We start from the raw sequence: 22,227 nt of genomic DNA on the forward strand, positions 1-22,227 counted from the left end.
CGGGGCCAGGTGAGCGCATGCGCAGAGGCCAACTAGGCCCAGGACTGCGCTGAGCTGCTCCGCGCTGCATTCAGCCAGCCGGATTTCTTGCGGGTCAGTAGCTGTCGAATACAGGATGCGTTTAGCAGCAGTTTAGTGTTCCCCAGGGGGATGGCCTGTGATGAGATCCACCCATCCCTTATTGACCAACAGCTAGGTTGTTACTGAGTTGTTGCCACCACAACCTGGTCAGTGGCTCCTGGGGGTTCCTGAATTTCCCCCCACATCCATCCTAACTTCTGGTCCGTACCATTTCTCACACCATCTCCTGAGCCTGAGGGGTGAGGTCGGCCCCTCCTCACTCTCCTCCAACATTGTGGCATCCCCTGATACACAGAGGTGAGCTCTTGACCCCATCTGGACCTGTGACAATAAAGATGTTTGCTAACCACTTCCAGGGAGACCTTCGAGACGCACCCTCCCTCTTCCACTGGCCCAGGAGCTAAAACCCCGACCCTGGGTGGTTGCTGGCGCTATATTGTGACTGCAAGGTAGGAACCAATCCCAGGGTGAAGACGCCACTGCAGAAAGAGGAGCAGAGGGACTTTCCTGGTGGCCCAGGGGTTAAGACTCCACAGTCCCAGTGCAAGGGGGCCCAGGTTCAACCCCTGGTCAGGGAACTAGATCCCACAGGCCACAACTAAGACCTGACTTGGCCAAATAAATTTTGTTTTTTTTTAAAGTAGAGCAGAGATGCGCAGAGAAATTGGATTTCTTGGTGACACTGTTTGGGATGCTATATTCAGCTTTACCCGAAACCAAACTGCCTCTCAGCTTCCAACAACACAAGTCATCTTATTCTCTATTTAAAACAGAGTTGAATTTCCTGGTCCTTTCCGACACAAACCTCCTTGTATGTACCTCTCTGAGCTCATAAGGTAGTGTTCGTGTAGCCTAAGTTTATAGGAATGAAATTGCTGGGTGAATATCAGGGATATGTTAATAGTATAGTTGATGCTGGTGGCAAGCCTGGCATTCATGGTTCCCACCCTGTTTTTAACTGTAAGTCACTTGGAGCCAGCCTAGGGTTCCCCGCTGGAACGCAGTCCAGGAGCCAGTGACTGGACCGCTGAAGGGTGTGTGATGCAACCCCTCAACACCGGCGTGGGACCACTCTAAGGCTGCGCACTGTGCTTTTCCCCCTGAGGTCCCAGCAGGACCCAGCCCAGATTGCCCAGAGTCACTGGCTCACTGGCGCTCCCTGCTGGCTTCTTTCCTCCCTGTCTCACATCCCTACCCTCCTAGAGGCTTCCTGAAGTCACCTCTCAGGTGAGGTCCCTGAGTCTTAGAGACAGGGTCATCTTTGGGGGTAAATCTATCCCAAGATGAATAGAAACATCAGCTATTCCTGCAGAGATTGTGTCCATATACACCACGTGCCCTTGGTGTCTGAGTTTCCTATGGCCACCCTAACAGAGTACTATGGACTGAGTGGCTTAAAATAACAGAACTTAATTTTGTCAAAGTTGGAAGCCAAAGGTCCAAAATCAAAGTGTTGGCAGGTTTGGTTCTGAGGGCCAGGAGGGAGGGATGTGTTCTAGATCTGTTACTGAATTCTGACTGACTGACTTCTTCCTGTGTCTTCCCCCTTGTCTTTGCTCTGTGCTAGTGTAAGCAGATAAGTTAGGGGCTTCCAGGAGAAAGAGAACCAGGAATGGCTCTCTTGACATAAGAGAAGCCATTTTGGCCTAAGCCACTTTGTGATCTAAGCCAGGCTGCAGTGCTTACCCTTGAACAGGTCTCAGTAATTAATGATCTTAAGGGAACAAAGGAAGGCGGGAACAGAGAAAAGGCAGTCAAACAACAGTGTAGCAATAAAGCAGAGTCCTAGTTCCGCCTCTTTAAACACATGTTTAATTGATGTTGATTTATAGTATCATATCGTGTAAGTTTCAGCTGTGCAGCACAGAATATGTATATTCTTTTTCAGATTCTTTTCCCTATAATAATATATCTTCGAGTTCTGCAGGAACTAAGGCCCCCAAGCAGGTTGAGGGTGGGATGACTGATTCTTCTGACTTCAGTCAACTAAAGCTTGGACTCTGTGGACCTGTGCCCCAGTTCTATGCTGAATTCTCCTCTGCTCAAGCCCCTTCATGAATATACGTGTACCCTGAGCTTAAAACTTCCCCAGTTTTGCTGTTCAGGGAGACGCTGCTTTGGGAAAGATCCCGAGTGTTTCCCTTCCTTGCTGAAAGCCAACAGCAGCCCTTCCTTTCGTTCATTTTCGGCTTGGTCGTGTCATTTGGCTCGACACCTGACAAGAGCTGAACCTAGTTTTCAGGTAACACAAGTTCAGGTCCAAATTTCCTCTTGTAAAAATAATTTTTTTTCCTCTTGTAAGGATACTAGTCCTACTGGATCAGGGCCCACCCTATCAACCTCATTTTTTAAAAATTATCTGTTATTTGTTTTTGCTGCACTGCATCTTCACTGTTGCACCCGGGCTTTCTCAATTGTGGTGAGCAGGGGCTACTCTTCGTTGGGGTGGCTGTTTTTGTGGCAGAGCATGGGCTGTAAGTGCCCAGGCTCAGTAGTTGCAGCACACGGGTTTAGCTGCTCCACGACATGTGGGATCCTCTCGGACCAGGAATCAAACCTGTGTCTCCTGCACTGGCAGGTGGATTCTTAACCACTGGACCATTAGTGAAGTCTCCAACCTCATTTCAGCGTAATCACTTTTAATCCCTATCTCCAAATACAATCACATCCTGAAGTCCTGGGGGTTAGGCCCTCAACATAGGAACTGGGAGGAAGACAAAATTCAGATCATAAACACCAGCCCTTTTGATCTTCCATAATCTGACAAGTTAAAAAAAATAGCATGTCACGATTTAACACTACCTGCTTTTTTGTCTCTCCCCGGAGTCCATCTGAGATCGTTCCTTGTAAGAAGAAATCAATTCTTTTCGTGTAGTTTCCCCAGTTTATTTACTTGTTCCCGTGTCAGCTTTCTACCAGGGCTTCGCTTCTTCCTTCCAGGCCTTTGCTAAGCTCTTCCTTCATCATTCCCCTCACTCAGCAATGTAGGCCCTCCGTAGACTCTCTGGGCCCCCAACCCACCCTGCCACAACATGCAGAAAGCTGCCTCCCAAACCACTTGAATCCTGTTTGATAAAAGCGGCTAGCTCCTTTATTTGTTCAGAAGAGTGCCCCCTCCGACGCCGCAGACGCCCCCTGCAGTCAAACTGGGCAAACAGCCTTCTGGGAACAGTGGCCAGCCGTGGGACCCTCTGGGGCTGGGTCTGGGGAGGCGGTTTCGAGGCAGAAGCTCAGCGTCCAAGGCTGGGCCCACGGCTCAGGCACTGTGGTGAAGGGGGCGCGCAGCGGGAACTCCCGAGAGCGCCTTGCACCTGGGGACACCGAGGGGGTGAGCCGGGCCCCGCTGGCCCACGACCAAACCCGGGACCACAGGAGTGTCTGCAAGAGGGCTACTAGCCCGCCAGATGCTGGTGGAAGTACAGGCCGAAGAGGCTGGAGAGCAGTTGGCAGGCGGCGATCCACCAGATGAGAAAGGCGAGGACTCCGCGGAGGAAGAGGGGCGTGAGCAAACTGCCCAGGGCCCCGGCGATCAGGGCTGCAGTCTGCTGGGCCTCATCCTCCTCGGGGCCGACCGGGCCATCGTGGGCTGAAGGCGGGGTGGGGGACAGTGTGGGGACCGGGCCCAGGCCCCAGGAGTAGCCGCCTGCAAGAAGAGGGTAGAGGGAGGGGCGGGTGGAGGTACAGGCGGTGCTGGCCTCCGGGACCCCAGACCCCGACTGACAGTCACCCGCCCCGTCCCAGGCTCTACCCGCACCCCATCTTCGGTCCCCACTCGAGGCTTCGCCTCGCTCTCTCCAGCCTCTGCCCCCTCCCTCATCGCCAGGCCTCGCCGTCACCTTGATCCGTCACCTCGATCCATTCCGGGCCATGCCCGCCGCTCACACAGCCCATTGCAACCCCAGCCCCGAGCCCCGCCCTGATCTAACTCCAGACCCCGCCCCCTGGGCCCGCCCCACCGCGCTCCCGCCCAGGCCGGTTCTTCTCACCCAGGGTCTTCAGCAGCAGCGTGCAATTGAGCGTGAGGATGAGCGGAGTCAAGTACTGCAGGCTCACAACCGTCACGTAGCAGTACACCCGCACCACCTGGGGGGCAGGTAGCAGTGGCTGCAGCCGGGGACCTTCGCGCTCCGGGTAACCTCAGGCCCCAGGGGCCAGGGGCCCACACCCCGAGCCCCGGATTCCCTCCCCGCCATCGTTGGTACCCGCCGCTGGATCTCTCGGGCCTCGATGCGGCCGGCCTCCCGCCGCAGCTGCTCCACGCGGGCCTTGGCCAGGCACAGGTAGGCCTGCAGGTGGGGCCGGGTCACCGCCAGCCTCAGCAGGCACAGTACCACCAGCACCCAGAGGCGCAGTGAGTCGAAGGCGGAGTCAGACAGCCTGTGCCGAGAGGGGCGACGACGGGGCTAGTGAAGCCGTCCTCGGTCCCAGGACCCTCCCGCAGGACCCAGGGCTCCTCCCTTAGCCTCAGAGTACGGAGTACCCAGAGGGGGCCCCAGCTGCCCGGCCTCCCAGCCCCACTGCCATACTCACAGAGAGAAGGACGTGCGCCCCAAGGGAGCCTGGTGCAGGAAGTCCCGCGCCATGGGCTTGGTCCAGAGCCATAGGACAAACAGGGGGGACAGGAAACTGGTGTGCAGGAGGAACCTGAGGGCAAGGGCACGGAGCTGGTAGGCGAGGACACCCACCGCCCCCCTTGGACCCCGCTCCAGGCTCCCAAACCCCTCACCCCTAACCCAGCCGGTCCCCCACGTAACTGCAGCATGGGCCGGTCTTCAGACATGGTCAGTGCATCATGGTGGGTCTGGGCCAGTCGCAGGCCTGGGAAGGTGAGGAAGGCACCCAGCATGGAGCCCACCACCGCCAGCCCCACGCGGATGGCCAGCTTGACCAGGGGAAGACTGGGGGAAAGAGAGGGGTCAGGGGGCTCCTGCGGCAGGCCCGCACCCTGTGTGCAGGTCGCAGCCTGCCGCGGCTCTCCCTCCCTTCCCAGGACTCACGCCCAGTCCCAGCCTTGCATCTTCAGAAGCGGCTCCAAATTCTGGGACATACTGTCCAGGCCTGGGGAAGACAGAAAGAGGGCGGTGTCCAGTAGGCCCCCGGGGCCCAGGGCCCGCTCTGCCTCACCTCCCAGATGTCCATTCGCTCCCCAGGTGAGAATGCACTGGTGACAGCCTGGCCCTGCGACAAGCACTGTTCCCCAGGCTTGTGCAGCTCAGGAGGATGTGCAGCCCAGGAGGATGTGCTAGGCAGACACTAGGGGACACGGCGGCACAGGGCACTGAGCCTGAGCTTCCTGGATGCTGGCGGGTCATGAAGGGCTCCACAGGAGAAAACCAACGTCCCGGGAAGAATTCTCAGTTCAGGCCCCCACATTTCCCATAGAGTAGAAGCAAATAAATATGAGCTCACAACCAAAATCACCAGACACATAAGGAAACAAATCATCAAAGTGAATCAGCAGAAGAAAAAAAAAAGATAAGCTTAAATTCCAAAGACTTCAGAAACTGGTATTATAAATTCTGTGTGAAGTGACTGAGGGAAAGTAAAAGCTGGAGTCACAGAACAGGTGACATGAAACTACTTCAGAGGACCAAGTGGATTTGCAAAGGAACCAATTAAGCTCTTCCAAAAGGAAAACATAATTACTGAAATGATACTAGAAACAGCCCAAGGAATTAACTGATGAATTGGATCTGAAGAAATCACTCAGATTCCAACTCAGAAAGACAAGAAGATGTGAAATATGAAGGGAGATTAGGAGACAAGGAGGACACAATAGAAAATTCAATACAGGTTAAGTCAGAGTCCCAAAGCGAGAGGAGAGAGAGAATGAAGGAGAAGAGATATTGGAAGTGAATGACTGAAAAGTCTGCAGAATGCATGATACATACAAAGTATATAAAACCAGATAAATACAAAGACATCCATACCTAGACACACTGTGGTGAAACTGCGGAATACCAAACACAAAGAACTCAGAGCAGTCAGAAGTCCTACCTAAAAGGAAGGACAATTAATTTGGCAGTCACTCTCAACAGCAACAGAAGAAAAGAACAAATAGAAAGTGAAAATGTAAGATGGTAGAAACAAGGCCAAAAAGGTCAGAAATCACAATAAATGTAAGTGGATTAAACTTGAAGCTAAATGATACAGCCTGTCAGACTTGATTGTGTTTTACAGTAGACATATCTCAACATGAGGTCACTGGAAGGTTAAAAGTAAAGTACTAGTCAAAAGAAAGGTAGTACTGTAAATTTGAAAGTTGCTAAGTGAGTAGATCTTAAAATTCTCATCACAAGAAAAAAAATCTGTAACTATGTGGGGTGATGGTTGTTAATTAGACTTATTGTGGTGATCATTTTGCAATACACACAAGTATTGAACCATGTTCTACATCTGAAACTAATATAATGTTATATGTCAATTATATCTCAATTTAGAAAGAAAGGAAGGAAGAAAGCAGCTGAAAAGACTATATTGACCCAGACAAACTAGGCTAAGATGGAAGTAAGTCAGAAGGGGTCAATACATCATGAAAAAAAATGGCTGATTTGCCAGGAAGATGTAGCATTTTTCAACCTGTAAACATCTTGTCAATTAGCTTCAAAATATATAAAGAAAACACTGACAGAACTTCAAAGAGAAATTAAGACTTCCACCATCCCAGAAGTCTGGGGCTTCCCAGGTGGCGCTAGTGGTAAAGAACCCACCTGCCACTGCAGAAGACACAAGAGAGGAGGATTCCATCCCTGGGTTGGGAAGAGCCCCTGGAGGAGGGCATGGCAACCCACTCCGGTATTCTTGCCCGGAGAATCCCACGGACAGAGGAGCCTGGAGGATTATAGTCCATAGGGTCACAGAGAGTCGGACATGACTGGAGCGACTTAGCATGGCACAGCACCATCCCAGAGGGAGATTAACCCTTTTTGTTTCTGATATAATCAGAAGATGGAAAGATGGGAATTTGAATTTATTGGACACAGAGAGGAAGAGAATATATGTTAATCAAGAATACCCAGAGCACTCTACAAGGCCAATTAATCAACAAAGGAGGCAAGAATACACAATGGGAAAAGACAGCCTCTTCAATAAATGATGCTGGGAAAACCGGACAGCTACATGCCAAAAAACCAAACTGGGTTACTTCCTCACATCATATATAAAAATAAACTCAAAATGGATTAAAGACTTGAATGTAAGCCGTGAGACCAAAAGAATCCTAGAAGAAAACATAGGTGCTACACGCTTTGACATTGGTCTTAGCAATATTTTTTGAACATGTATCTTCAGGCAAGGCAAGCAAAAGCAAAAATAAGCAAATGGGACTATATTAAACTAAAAAGATTTTGCACCGTGAAAGAAACTATCGACAAAACAAAAAGGCAGCCTACTGAATGGGAGAGGTAGATTCATGAGTATTTACATTATTTGGCTTTGTAATTTATATATCTGTTCTCATATATATATATATATATTTACATAATTTAAAAATTGAAAGGAAGTATTGGTGATAACAAAGCTCAAGGAGTCAGCAGGGTCATGTGGGCCATGGTGAGGATTTTTATCTTTATCCAAAGACCATTAGAGTCTGGTGTTGGGCAGAACAGTGATCCAAATTATGTTTTTAAAAGATCATTCAAGAAGCAGAAAAAAAAAAATCAAAACAAAAATGAGAAACTGAAAAAAAAATGTACAACTCCTACCACACATAAAGGCTGATTTCCTTAATATATGAAGAGCTCCTACAAATCAATAAAATAATGGTCAACAACCCAGTAGAAAACTGGGCAAAAGAACACATCCTTCCCAGAAGGGAAATAGAAATGGCTCTTCAACACATGGAAAGATGCCGATCCTCACTTACATTTTCACCCATCAGATCCCCCGAGACAAAAGTGTCTGAGGAAATACATTGGCGAGGATATGGGGATATGTATGTTCACACACCTCTTTCTGATGGGCAATTTTCCAACAACATTATTAAAATTACACGTGCACTTTCTTGCACAGGGTCACAAGCAGAAGGTTGCTCCTGTGCAACGCTGTTGTATAATAGCATGGCTTTGTGCAACAGCATTTAACAGGAGAAAGACTTAAATGTCCATAAATTGAGACCTAGGTAAATAATTACAGAAAAATTACAAAATGCGGTATCGAATTACTGTTACATTCTATTACTGTATGTGCCATCTAGGGACAACCTCCAATACTTATTATTTTTTTTTAAGTACAGCTAATTAACACTGTTGTGTTAATTTCAGGTATACAGCAAAGTGGTTCAGATATGTATACAAAAATCTATTCTTTTTCAGATTCATTTCCACAATAGGCTATTACAAGATACTGCATATAGCTCCTTGTGCTATACAGTAAGTCCTTGTTGCTTATCTATTTTATATATAATAGTGTGTCTATGTTAATCCCAAATTCCTAACCTATCTGCCCCTCCCCATCCCCTTTGGTAACTCTAAGTTTGTTTTCTGTGCCTGTAAGGTTTTGTTTAAAAAAAAACAAGTAAATAAGTTCATTTATATCATCTTTTAAGATTCCACATATAAGTAGTATCATACACTATTAGTCTTTCTTTGTCTGACTTACTGCACTTAATATGATAATAATATTGTTTTTAAGAGAAAAAGACAAGGTGTAGAGCCATGTACGCTGTCTTATGTGAATAAGGCAATGTGGCACCCTAGGTTTCCTCTGGGGAGGAGAACCAGTGTGGAAGGATGATTTTATTCTATATCCTCTTGTACTTTATGAATATTACTCTACATATCTATTTCCTCTCCCAAATTGAATTAGAGTGGGTAAATAGTAAATCACCATGGCTGCTGGGCAGAGGACAGCCTGGGGAGCAGAAGGGCCCGGGGAAAGTCCCGGCGCAGGCCCCCATTGGTGAGAGGGGTGTCCCCTCTCCCCAAAGCCCAAGGGGGCACGCAGGTGCCGAGCACCCGCGGAGACTGCCCCGGCCCCAGGGCTCCCTCCTTCACCTTCTGCATGGAGGTGAAAAGGCACTCACAGCCACCCTCACCAGCTTACACGAGGGAGTGATGCGGTGGCGCCCCAGGCCCCGGACGCACGCACCTGGCTCCAGGCCCAGCTCCAGCGTCTCCTCCCGCACCACCTGCACCAGCATGGCCAGCAGCAGGAAGAGGAAGGCGAAGGTGAGGCAGACGGAGCGCTCGCCTCCCTCCTCCGCGCTGAAGTACAGCCGGGTCACCGTCAGGAACACCTTGCTGCAGCAGGGCTAAGGAGGCCTCGGGTGTCTGTAGTGACCCCTCACCCCATCCTCCAACCGCAGCCAGTGACCCCCAACTCCAGACCACAAACGTGGAAGTTCAGGTTCAGAGTCCTGGAGAGCAGGGCCGTGATAAAGAAGACAGACGCTGGGAAAGCCCAGGACACAAGGCTCACTACTCTTCAGGCCTGGGTTACCGGACAGCGAGTGAGCCCGAGCCAGGCCTCCAGCTTGGCCTCATCACACTGCCTGTGGTCAGGTAGAAATGGCCAGCACGGGCTTCCCTGGTGGTCCAGTGGTTAAGAAGCCACCTGCCAATGCAGGAGGCACGATATCCTGTCTGGGAAGATCCCACATGCAATGGAGCAACTCAGCCTGTGCTCCACAACTACTGAGCCCACACTCTAGAGCCTGAGAGCCACAACGAGTGGTACCCATGTGCCTGGAGCCCGTGCTCCCCACAGGAGAAGCCCCTGCAGTGAGAAGCCCAAGCACCACAACCAAGAGTAGCCCCTGTGCTTCCCCGGTAGTACAGTGGTTACGACTCTGCCTACCAATGCTGAGGACAGGGGTTCGATCCTTGGTCTGGGAAGATCCCACAAGGCTTAAGACAATTTAGCCTGTGTACCGCAACTACTGAGCCCACGGGCTGCAAGCACTGAAGCCTTCACGCCCGAGAGCCTGTGATCCACAGCAAGAGAACCTCCTGCTCACTCATCTAGAGAGAAAAGCCCGCCTGCGACAACAAAGACCCAGCGAAGCCAAAAGTAAATACTACCAACCAAGGAAAAAGCTCTGGCCACCAACTCTCTCTTCAGGTCAAGTCTCCCTTACCCACACGGCCTCCTGGCTGCGTTCACAGGTCCTGTTTCCTGCTCCTCCGAGAGGCTGCCAGAGATACAGCTTCTATCTCTAACCTCTCCTGAGAGAGACTTTCCAGAATCAGTAGTGTGGGTTTCAAGATGGGCTGCCTTTCTTCGCAACCAGGGCTTTCCAGAACCAGTGGTGTGGGTTTCAAGATGGGTTGCCTTTCTTCGCAACCCCATTCCACAAGGACACCGCCTCCAACTTGGGTCCTCAAAGTCACAGTTTCGCCTCTGTTCTCTATGCAGCTTAGTAAAGACAATTAGAGAGAGGTGTCTCTTTGCCAGCCCCTGCATCTACCCTGGCCTGTGAGCTGCTTTGACCCAGAGAATGGACAGGGATGGGGTGGACCGACTTCAGGCCAGGCATTAGGGGGCCTGCAGAGCTGCTCTGGGTGAGGAAGCCTGCTCTAACCTGGAGCAGAGATGAAGCAACCCAGCTGAAACCCGGCCAGGAAAACAAATAAAATGGCGATTGCTTTACCCCCACCGAGTTTTGGGCAGGTTTACCGCACAGCAGTCGGTAACTGATGTGCCAGTTTAGTGGGGAGAAGGAGCCTCAGATCCAGCTTCCGGGGGCCTCCACCTCCCCCAGCAGGAGAAAGGATACACAGAGAAAGCGATGGTGAGCAGACACCAGAATACGGCGATGTTGGTCTCCTTGGCTGGGCCCAGCATGTAGTAGTAGGCCTCCGTGAAGAGGTACACACCGCCTGAGTACACGGCGAAGTCCACAAACCACTGGTACTCCAGGAAGAAGCGCAGGACTGCAGAGAGCACGCCACTCAGCCCCCGGCGTAGCCCGCCCCGGAGGCCCCCACCAACTCCACCAGGGTGTGTGGGGGGGATGGGGACCCAGCCCACTCAGCCCCCAGCGTAGCCCGCCCAGGAGGCCCCCACCAACTCCACCAGGGTGTGTGTGGGGGGTGGGCACCCAGCTGTTACCAAGTGCATCGACAGCTGTGAGCGGACAGGTCTGCAGCTGGAACGGAGCGTCTCGGGGCACAGATAACGGCTTCTCCTCACTACAGCCATTGGCCCACCTGGGAGCAGGGGAGATGAGCGGGAATCGCGTCGGCAGCCTCCGTTTTCCCCTGCCCAGGGAGCCATGGGGGCATCCTCCACCCCAGCTTGGGAGGCTCTAGTGTCTAGAGGGTACCTTCACCCCAGCCTGGGTGTCCTCTGAATGCCAGGGGGTAGCCACCACCCACCACAGGGCTGTCCCCGAGCAAACTTCCAATGAGCACTGGAAGCCAACGGAAGGCAAAGAGTGAAAGGCAGCGACCACCTCCTCAGCCTGGGGTGTTCCCAGTTCTCCTGGGGTGTCTCCAACTTGCCTGTGCCCAGAGCAGTGCCTGGAGGTGTGCAGGGCAGGCGCTGTGCCCTCAGGGTCTGCTCTGGAAGGGAGCCACTGACCTCAGGCTGGGGGTTCACTCACCGCTCCTTCCTGCCTCTGGGCTTCTGCTTCCCTGCCAGGGCCCGCAGCTCTTCCTCCGTAGGGTGCTTGTATCGGAAGAGACTGAAGGCAAACAGAGGCCGTCAGGAAAGCCTGGGCATGGAGGGGATCAGTGTGGTGAACCTCAAAAGCTGAGACTGCAGAGGGAAGACTGGCCCTGATAAGCCTGGGACAGGATGGGCAGGTGTCATCGAAGGTCAAAGGAAGGCGGGGGAGGTGGGCTGGGGGTCGACAGGAGAGTGCAGCAGGGGTCCTAGACACCCTAGAATCTTCTGGCTAACTCTCCTGGTGGAACTGGCATGTGAATTGTCCTGGAAAGAGAGTTCACAATTGCCCCTGGGTTTTCAAAAAGGGTCCAAGACCCAAACCCTGACAAAGAATTTTAGGAAATAAGATCTATAGGTAGAGGAGGGAGAAAGGGGAGCAGGAGTCGGGGAGCAGCTACTCCTTTGAGTGTAGAGATGGTCTCAGCGATGTGTACAATCTGTCAAAACTGATCCAACTGTGTGCTTGCAATTATTGGGTCAATTATCTCAGTAAAGTTCTTAAAAAAACCCTCGCCTTACAGGGCGTGAGGCGGGGCTGGGGAAACAAGGGGGCGGAGCCTTTGGGGTCCCGCCCACCGCCCGGGGGAGGGGCGTGGCTCACCTGCCATTGCAGAGCAGCCAGCGCGCGAAGGAGCAGTGCGGTGCCAGCCTATGCATGAGGGTGGCAGTGAGCAGGGTCACCACCAGCTGCACTCCAAGGACCGCCTGCGGGAGGAGACGTGAAAGGCAGTGCCTGCCAGAGGGTCACAAGCTCACCTTCGAAAACCCGGCTATTTATAGAGAGACGCTGAAACTGAAGCCAGGTGGGGGAGGGAGGCCCTCCCTGGCTCCAGCTGCTACTTGGGGAAGGGTCCGAGGGTGGGCTCCCAACCCTGGGAGCCCCAGCAAGGCGCGGGTCCTGGCAGGGGTGTGCGGTGGCGGAGAGCACGTGCTGGAGCAGAGACTGGGGCTCAATATCCTCCTGTGCTAAGGATTTAAGGTAACAATCTCCCTGAGCCTCAGTTTCCTCATCTGGAAATGGGGTGCTTCCTTTTTGTTTCACATACTCTCACGACCACCTCCGGGACCTACAGCGAGCCGGGCACACCCAGTGAAAGCGACTCCTCTCCCGGGGTACCGCCCCGCCCCCACCCCCCCCCCACCCCCCGCCGCGCACCAACTGTGTCTCAGCTGAACTTCCAGCTTCACTGTTCACCCAGCTGACTCTATCCCCCACGTCTTTCTCCATCTGAAATTATCCCTGAAAATTGAAATCATCCTTTCTCCCTCTCCCCTTCCTTTGTAATCAACCAAAGAGAAAAGAGGTCTGGTCTATCTCTGGCCACTACCTGTTTCAGGATTAACACTTACACATTTGAGTGGGATGAATTTTTTTAATTAGGAATTTTCTCACCGAGTGCTACTAACAACATTTTAAACATATTTCCATATATGTTTATGGAACATAAACAAGCATAACAAATTTCCATATACTTATTTTAAAATATTTTAGAAAAAAAATGTTTCTGGTAATCAGTCTGAAGATGGGTTTTCCTGCGTGAATGTAGTAAATAACCATTTGCTAATAGTGCTAAGTCACTCAGTCATGTTTGAATTTTTGTGACCCCATGGACTGTAGCCCACCAGGCTCCTCTGTCCCTGGGATTTCCCAGCCAAGAATACTGGAGTGGATTGCCATTTCCTCAGCCAGGGGATCTTCCCGACCCAGGGATGGAACTCCCATCTTTTTTGTCTCCAGCATTGCCAGGTGGACGGAGAAGGCAATGGCACCCCACTCCAATACTCTTGCCCGGCAAATCCCATGGACGGAGGAGCCTGGTAGGCTGCAGTCCATGGGGTCGCTAGGAGTCGGACACGACTGAGCGACTTCACTTTCACTTTTCACTTTCATGCATTGAAGAAGGAAATGGCAACCCACTCCAGTGTTCTTGCCTGGAGAATCCCAGGGACGGGGTTGCCTGGTGGGCTGCCGTCTCTGGGGTCGTACAGAGTCGGACACGACTGAAGCGACTTAGCAGCAGCATTGCCAGGTGGGTTCTTTAACAGTAGCGCCATCTGGGAAGCCGGCTTGCTAATTATGTAAAATCAAAGTGCTCAGGAAGGCTGTCAGCTACTATTATGGTATTAACAACTAAATGAAATAAAGATTATGTTAATGTTAAAACTAATTATTAAAATTATCCTTTAATCAGGCCCAAATAAGCTAACTTCAATAGGAAAAGCTCTAATGTGATGGCTATTGGGCTTAGTCCTGTAATTCAGAATGACTGTTGAGAAATTCATCTTTAAAATTAAAGGACTATTAGGATATTTTCTCTATGTTGTGACTTGTAAACTGAGACCAGGAGTATTTTTTCAGTAAGGAGGTGGGGCATCATCTTTCTGGTCTCACTGCTCACCCTTACCCCCACCCAAGTGCAGACTGGTTAGCAGGCATTAATGACCAAGAGCCCAGTGGGCCGGCTTGGAGCCCGTGGGTGGGCTCTCTGAACCGCCCGCCCTTCCCGCCCTTCCTCGTGGACCCCGTCCTCCACTCCTCCCTAGGAAATCCAGCACCTCCCAGCAGCTGCTCTCCAGTCTCCCTAGCTCTCCAGACACCTCTCCCTTGTGACCATCCCCTGGCAGGGTTTTAACCACCGTCACAGCCCAGCACGACTCCAGCCCACCGGCATCTCCAGCCAAGATCTCTCTGCTGAGCTCGCAGACCATGCCTCCCCCAGGCCCTTCCCTGGAGACCCCAGCACCCACCCATCCCTCTCCCGGACACGGCTCCTCCAGGCGGCCCAGGACCTTCCCAGTCTCACAAATGAACGTCCAGCTCCACTTCTCAGCCCGCAAGGCCCGGCGGACCCTGCTCGGGACCAACCTGCCTCACTGCCCAGCTCTCTCCCCCAACACCCTCTGCGCCCAACCATTCGGGTCTCAGAGACACTCCCAGACCCCAAGGCTCTCCTTCGCTAACCCCATTACCCTGACACCTCTCAGGGAGGAGACCCATGGTTCAAACTGTGATCCCAGCACCTGGGAGAGGAAGAGAAGAAGAGAGAAAGAGAGGAAGAGAAGAGAAGGAAGGCATGCATCCCCCAACCTAAGGCTCCCAAGGTCCATCCAGTGATGTTTCTCATGTCCCTCCCCCCACAGCTCTGGTCTTAGGGTCCACGCTCTGCAGATCTCCAAAGATCTCTGGAGCCTCCCATGACCCCATGTCCCTCTTCTGCTCAAACCCCTTCCCTGATCAGTGATCCCAGAATCCTGCTAAGTAATATCAAATCAGTGCGGAGGGCTTCCCTGCTGGCTCAGAGGTAGAGAGTCCACCTGTCAATGAAGGAAACACAGGTTCGATTCCTGGGCAGGGAAGATCCCCTGGTGAAGGAAATAGCAACCCACTCCAGTATTCTTGCCTGGGAAATCCCATGGACAAAGGAACCTTGCAGGCTATATAGTCCATGGGGTCCCAAAAGAGTCGGACACGACTTAGCAACTCAGCAACAACATCAATGGGACTTTCCTGCATCCCATTTCAGACAGCCCTTCCCCTCACCTCCTACAACGTCCCACACCCTGGAATGACCTCCTCTTTCACCAACCCCTTTCATCAATGCTCTTACTTCAGACCCACCTCCAACACCCCACCTCAGGGACGCCCCCTACTGCAGGCAAGGTCAGGCCCCTTTCCCAGCCCCTCCAGTCTGTCGCTGCCTCTGCCCAGTCCTAGGGACTGGGGTCCGGGGTGGGGCCTCCGCCCTCACCCGACACCAGCCTTGCCCACAGAGGCCAGGATAATGAAGAATAAACTGAATGGGTTGGACCCAGAACCACATGAGACCTGAGGGTTCCAACTGTTCTCTCTCCAATTCTGGGACCCTCGCCGGCCCAGAGCCCACCTTGAGCCCTTCAGCATGGCCCTCCCCCCTCAGGATTCTCCCTGGTCCTTCAGCACACCCCATACCCCGAGGGATCCCAGATGGACCCTGTCGGTGCGTCCCCACGCTCCTGCAGGACACCATGCCCAGAGTGGGCCCCAGTCGGACCCCAGATCTCCCTTGCAGGGCTCCGAAGGTGTTCAGAACTCCAGCACCCTCCAAGGGATGGCCCCTCAGCAGGACCCCAGGCCCCTAGAAGGCACCCCAGGGACTTGTCAGAAGCCGAGAACTCTCAAGGCCTTCCAGTTCCCTTGCACAACCCGGACCCCCTCATTGATCGTGGAGCGAGACCTAACCCCAGAGAGGGAAACACAGCCCTCTCAGAGCGATCCCGAGTCCCTCAGAGCCCTCAGTCCCCACAGAGGGATCTCTGTCTCCTCGGTGTTTCTCTGGACTCCCCCACGGCGGAATCCGTAGCCTTTCAGGGGGCCGCATGCTAAGAGTTTCGGGCTTACCATGTTGCGGACTGGAGTGCGGCGCGGGTACCCCTGGGCCTGGAGCTCAGAGAGCTCAGCGCGGAACTCGACCGATCAGAACCCGATTTTGGTCTGACAAGCAGCCCATCCAACCAATAGTCAGGCTTGGAGTCGGGGCAAATCGCGAGGACCAGGAGTCACTCGCATTGCTTGGCGGAAGTTGTAGTTTAAAGATGTTTGACGCGCTCCGATCGGGGCTCTGGGACCCGAGAGAGACCACTGTTTCTGAGACCCAGTCTCCTCACCTGCACCTATTTCGCAGGTTTAAAGCGAATATACTTATTCATCAAGTCACCGTCTCCCGCTAGAGAGTTCGGAGCGTAGAACTCCAATGATCAAGAACATTGGGTGACCCCCACTGACTGTTCAGACTGAATTTAGAGCCCTCTGCCTGACTTCAATCTGCTGCCAACACTATGTACTCACAATAGTACAGCTAGCCACCAGCCCTGCTTTCTTGTATCTTCCCGGCAACCCTTTATTTCATCTGGCAAAAGCCTTATTCATCTCTGGTTGCAAGTGGGGACTGGGGGTGGAAGGGGGAAGTGGGGGTTGGGGGGGAGTGCAGGGTGGGGAGGCCACCTACATGGGCTCCAGTAATAAAGGGAAAAAACTGGCCCGTGTGAAAACTCCAAAAGCATAGTCAGCTTCCGGCATGGCTAGATCAAGAACTAAATGTCAGCCTCAGAAATCTACTGTTTTCTGTTTCAAGGCTTAGAGGAAAGAGCTTCAAGCCCAAGTTTTGCAGCTGTATTTCTATGGATAAGTATGTCTGCCTGAACGTGGACATATTCTGTGGGTGTGACTGTCTGAGGGTCTTTGTGGGACTTGTGTATAGTTGATTGTATATGTATATATACATGTATATATGTATATTTGTATATAACTATACAAATATGTATAGCTGATTGCCTTGTCTCCACGAGTGTTTTTGTTTTTTCATATGAGCATATGTGGATGTCCGTTTGCAGGAGATTCACTCTGTGACTTTGATCCTCTGGACCCAGTGGGTTGGCTTGAGAGAAGGTGGGTAACAAAGGCAGTGAGGACCGCTAGGATTTCACAGGTCCTACTTGGGGGTCATGAGACATCCCTCGGGGCTACAGCATCCAGGTGGGATCCAGGGAAGGTGAGGTTTGGGGAGGGTGTCAGAAAAGGTGGACCAAGTGAAAAGGGGGACTTTTGCTGCAGGTCCATTGCTCACCAGGCTGGAGGGCTGACTCGACTGCTTTCTGCAGCAGATCAGGGTGCTGGGACAATTGTCTCCATTAAATTGATAAACATACTGAGACTCTGGAAGGCCCCAGTCTCTAATCCGCATCCTAACTTCTCCCCGGGCCATCGGGTTTATGCGTCGAGGCATCACAGCGCCCTCATGTGGTGAACTGCAGGCAGCTCGCACACATCCCGGCCCCTGGAGTTCTGATCTTCCCTCTGCAGTCTCTCCCTGTTGCAGAAAAGGCAGCTACATCTTCCAGGTGCTTATTCCCAAATTCTGAAGTTGGCCTTAAATTCTTTCTCTTGCTCCATACCTGATCTATTAGTCCCTCCTAATGGCTTCACCTTCCAACTGTGACCATTGTCCCACCCAGCGCCCCTTCCCTCCCTTTACAGCCTCCACCCAGTCCAGCCTCTTCTCCCACCTGCAACCTCCTCCTCCCTGGTCCCCTGCAGCTTCCATTCCGCTTTCCCCACCCACTCCCACAGTCTGTTTTCCCCAAGCATCTTAAAGGCAACTGTTAACACTTAACCCGACTGTATTTCTGCTCACAACCATCCATTGCTCCCACCTCACGCAAAACAAATGCCAAAGTCTGCTCTTGGCCCATGTACTCCACCCTTCACTGTTTGCTCAACATGTCAGCTCTTAAAAAAAAACAAGAACAATAACTCTATATATTTGGCTGTGCTGTGTCTTCATTGCCGCGCAGGCTTTTCTCTAGTTTCGGCAGGCAGGGGCTCCTCTCTAGGAGCAGTGTGCAGCCTTCTCATTGTCCGGCTCCTCTTGTGGCAGAGCAGTAGCAGTCTCTGGGGTGCACGGGCTTCAGTAGTCGCGGCTCCCACACTCTAGAGCACGGGCTCCATAGCTTCTCCACAGCATGAGGGATCTTCCCAGATCAGGGAACGAACCCTTGTCTACTGCATTGGCAGGCAGATCTTTACCACTGAGCCACCAGGGAAGCCCCAGTTCTTTTTTTTTTTTTTTAATATATTTATTTGGCTGTGTCTTGTCTTAGTTGCAGCCTGCAGGGTCTAGGTCCCTGCCCAGGGGTCAGACCCAGGCCCCCTGCACTGGGAGCATGGCGTCTTAGCCACTGGCCACCAGGAAATGCCAACATTTCAGTTATACAGCAGGAAGTGTTCCTCACTCCCTGTTCTACACTGCATATATTATGCTGTTTGTTCCACACTGGACGTCCCTCTATTCTGCGTTCTCCATTCTACGTTGGATGTTCATGTTGCCCGTTTTCCATTGGACCTTCTTCATTGTCTGTTCTGCACTGAGTGAGTCCATGTTCTCTGTCCTACACTGGCTATTCCCTGGTGGCTCAGATGGTAAAGCGTCTGCCCGCAATGCGGGAGACCCGGGTTCGATTCCTGGGTTGGGAAGATTCCCCTGGAGAAGGAAATGACAATCCACTCCAGCACTCTTGCCTGGAAAATCCCATGGACGGAGGAGCCTGATAGGCTACAGTCCAGGGGGTCGCAAAGAGTCGGACACGACTGAGTGACTTAACTTTCACGAAGTCCCTATGTCTAAGGTCCCACAGTTTCTGCCCACACTGAGGTCCACGCTCTCATTCCACACTGTTTCACTGTCTCTATTTATAGTGCTCTCAAAAATGCATCTTTCTTATCTCTGACTTTCATCATTGTTTTTATCCAAGTCAGACTTCTCACGGTGCTTCCAGCCAGTCACCAAGCTCCTGGGAGACTTGGACCCCCTCTGATGATGACAATGGCCCTGGCCAGCATCACCATGGTGTTCTTAGAAAGACTGGTGGTAGGACACTCCCACACAACCCTCCTTGCTTCCACTGTCACAGAGCCAGCAGGGGCAGAACGAGCACTGGGCTCAGGGGCGTTTCCAGAACCTAGTAGCAAGCCCACAAGTACACCTTAATGGACTTGTATAGTCACACACACGTGAATGTGTCATGCCATTCTGCCTCTTTCATTCCTCAGCCTCAGACGAAAAATATGGGGCAGACTCCCTGGAAGCCAAGATAGGTTTACTTATTATTGTGCGTGTTAAGTCGCCTCAGTTCTTGTCCAACTTTTTGTGACTCTGTGGACTGTGGCCCACCAGGCTCCTCTGTCCATGGGATTCTCCAGGCAAAAATGCTGGAGTGGGTTGCCATGCCCTCCTTTAGGGGATCTTCCCTACGCAAAGATCGAAACCGTGTCTCTTATGTCTCCTGTGTTGGCAGGTGGGTTCTTCACCACTAGCACCAGCTGGAAAGCCCCATTTATTACTATTTCACTGTTTTGAAACTTTACATGGGGACTTCGGAATCCAAAGGGCACTGTTGGGCGCCACCTAAAGGCAGATGGTGAAAGTGCAACCCCCCAGGCTTGAGCAGAGCCACACCCATCGGCCCTGGAGGCCCCCCAGGGTTTGAAAGCAGCCCCTATTTTTATGAATTCCACACTGGGCACTGACTTCAGGGCCCGGCCCACCTTCTTATCCACCATGTGGGTAAGATCCAGAGGTTGAAAAAGGGCCCTTTCTGGCCATACCTCAGTTTCCCCCAGAGGACTGGCTGCCTTGCTCTCTCTCTTCCTCCTGAGTCCCTGGCCCTGTGTCTGGTTGTATGGGGAGCTGTGACTGCGACACTGTGGCGAGGAGGCGGCCTGGGGAGGGCGGGTGGTTCTAGTTTGGCAGTTCATGCACCTCATGTGCATGGCCAGGGTCCTTGAGACCTGAGGAAGGGGGTCCTCAGAAGGGTACCCCAGATGGAGAAATTTGCACTCGCATAGCGACCGTGGTGCACGTGGCAATGGTGCTCCTGGGCGTGGCCGGGGCTGTGTGCTCAGCCGGATGCCCAGAGTGCGCTGTCACGGGCTGGGGTGCAGACAGCGGCCCACCCCTTCTCTGGGGGTAGGAAGGGACAGAAGGAAGCAGGTGGGAGGATTTAGGACCTGCATATGAGTTGGGTGAGAGAGCTCTCCAGCTGAACTTGAACACTTCACAGAGGCCTTGAGTTCACCCCACAGCCTCTGCATTCTCTGCAGGTTTCCCTGTGTAAGAGGGAACTCCCTGTATGAGTCGCGTGTGAAGCCCTTCACCCCGACATCCGAGCCATCCACAGGTCCTGGTGGCTGTACCCCAGACACACCCTGGAGTGTCCCTCCACTGCGCCCTCGGTCTCCTGCCTCTTTTGCTCCCCGACCCCACCTCCTCTCCCACCCACAGAAGCCCCAGGGATGGAGGCTTGCACAAACTTTGATCTTATCATGTCTCTCCCCTGGAAACTGGAACTCCAAAGCCCCAACTTCACTGGGGATGAAGGTGACGAGGACTGGGAAGATCGGAGGACAAACCCCAGGCTGGATCTGGACATTACCCCTTAGAAGACTTTGAAGCCTGCACACACATTGCCTCTGTATCCACGTCCAGGTCTGTGTGCGCTAGCGGTGGAATGCAAGACTGAATTTTACCGAGAGACGCCCGCTGGGGAGTGCTGGGGTGACGGGGTCAGGGTCTTTTTTTTTTTTTTTCGGTTGTGCCCAGTCTTAGTTGCAGCATGTGAGATCTAGTTGCTTGACCAGGGATCTAACCACTGGACCACCAAGGAAGACCCAGAACAAGGGTCTTGAAATTATTGGTCAAGTTGACTAACGTGTCTCCAGCCAAGCTAGACCAATCAGCTTTGGACCTTGCTAGAATGATCGTGGGATGAAAAGTCGTGAAAACGTTCGTCGCTCAGTCATGTCCAGCTCTTTGTGACCCCGTGGACTGCAGTCCATCAGGCTCCTCTGTCCATGGAATTCTCAGGCAAGAATACTGGAGTGGGGAGCCATTCCCTTCTCCAGGGGATCTTCCTAACCCAGGAATCGAATCCGAGTCTCCTGCATTGCAGGCAGATTCTTTACTATCTGAGCTACAATATGGGATAGGGGCACACAAACCTTACAAATGCTGATACTAAAACTGTGTGTTTTTTACATTTTTTTGGTCTGATTCAGTGATCTCTACTAAGCAAACCATTTGAGAATTGTCAGAGCCATTTCTCAGCTTGGGGCAGTGCAGAGGGTTTCTTGGAGGAGGGAACATGGAGCTGGGCCTTGAAGGGTAGAAACAATCTAAAAAGGAAGTCAGCTGGGGGTTGCAGGAGGTGGCCCAGGAGGAAGGATCAGTATGGCCTTAGCGTGGAACAAGAATTTCTAGAGACCTCAGGGCAGGGGACAGATTGGGTGGAGGCAGCTGAGGAGCTCGGGAAGGTCAGGGGTCAGGTCTGTTATAAAGATCCCGCTGGGGAGTAGCTGGAGGGGAGGAGCAGATGCAGCTCCCTCTGGCTCCCCCTGGACCCCCAAGTCTGCCCTACGCAGGACAGGTCACAGTGGAAGGAGTTTGGCCATATCCCAAAGTGGGTGGATAAACGCCTTGCCCCCTCCTCCATCTGCTGTAATGAAACTGTTGAGTCAAGAGATCCAGAGATATGCCCATTTAAAGATGGACAATGTAGCGGCCACCCCAGCGAGCCCATAACCCAGCATTCACTCACGGATCCCGACTGCTCCTTGCTGCAAGGAACTGTGACCCAGCCTGAGCCCTCGACCCAACACTCCCAGGAGATGGAGGGTAAATAGCCCAGCCCGCTGCTCCTGGGGTGGAATCACTCTAAGTGCGTACTCTACGCAGGCCCCCACCCAGGGCCCCCAGTGGGCTGTGCACCCACTGCCAGGGGCGTCACCTGCTCGTTGGCGCCCCTACAGGGCTTCTCCCCTTACTACACCCCTTTCCAAGCCTCACAGGAGGCCTCTTCTCAGCGTCCGATTCCTTCCGGAGTAGGTACCCAAACCAAGACAAGGCAAGACTGAGGCCCCTGGAGAGAGATGGGAGGAGCCAGGCGGGGGTGTGGCTCTGAGCAGCGACAGTTTCGTCCACGGAAACCACGTGTGTTTTATTGATGGAT

General features: G+C 52.5%; 1 protein-coding gene across 2 annotated transcripts; it reads right to left on the reverse strand.

Annotated features, from left to right (window-relative positions):
- Window positions 1-1,870: 1,870 nt before the first annotated feature.
- TMEM161A (transmembrane protein 161A) lies at window positions 1,871-16,198 on the reverse strand. 2 transcript variants are annotated; one of them, XM_070373396.1, is made up of 12 exons: window positions 16,067-16,198; window positions 12,290-12,393; window positions 11,624-11,704; window positions 11,131-11,228; window positions 10,796-10,952; window positions 9,169-9,320; window positions 5,079-5,139; window positions 4,836-4,979; window positions 4,612-4,725; window positions 4,284-4,458; window positions 4,068-4,164; window positions 1,871-3,724 (listed from the first exon to the last, which is right to left on the reverse strand). In XM_070373396.1, the coding sequence occupies exons 1-12, from the start codon at window positions 16,067-16,069 to the stop codon at window positions 3,474-3,476; spliced, it is 1,437 nt and encodes a 478-aa protein (XP_070229497.1). In that variant the 5' UTR covers window positions 16,070-16,198; the 3' UTR covers window positions 1,871-3,473. The 2 variants fall into 2 exon arrangements, with proteins under 2 accessions (XP_070229497.1, XP_070229496.1); XM_070373395.1 differs by having other exon boundaries at window positions 9,124-9,320.
- Window positions 16,199-22,227: the final 6,029 nt, after the last annotated feature.

This window comes from Bos mutus, chromosome 7 (assembly GCF_027580195.1).
Source record: "Bos mutus isolate GX-2022 chromosome 7, NWIPB_WYAK_1.1, whole genome shotgun sequence".
In the NCBI taxonomy this organism is placed as follows: Eukaryota; Metazoa; Chordata; class Mammalia; order Artiodactyla; family Bovidae; genus Bos; species Bos mutus.

Coding starts and splice junctions, on each gene's coding strand:
- TMEM161A (XM_070373395.1), bottom strand. Junction 5,140..9,123: donor CCACCGCATCACTCCCTCGT/GTAAGCTGGTGA, acceptor TGTCTTCCCCAG/GCCTGGACAGTATGTCCCAG. Junction 3,725..4,067: donor GCTGCTGCTGAAGACCCTGG/GTGAGAAGAACC, acceptor CTCTTCTTGCAG/GCGGCTACTCCTGGGGCCTG.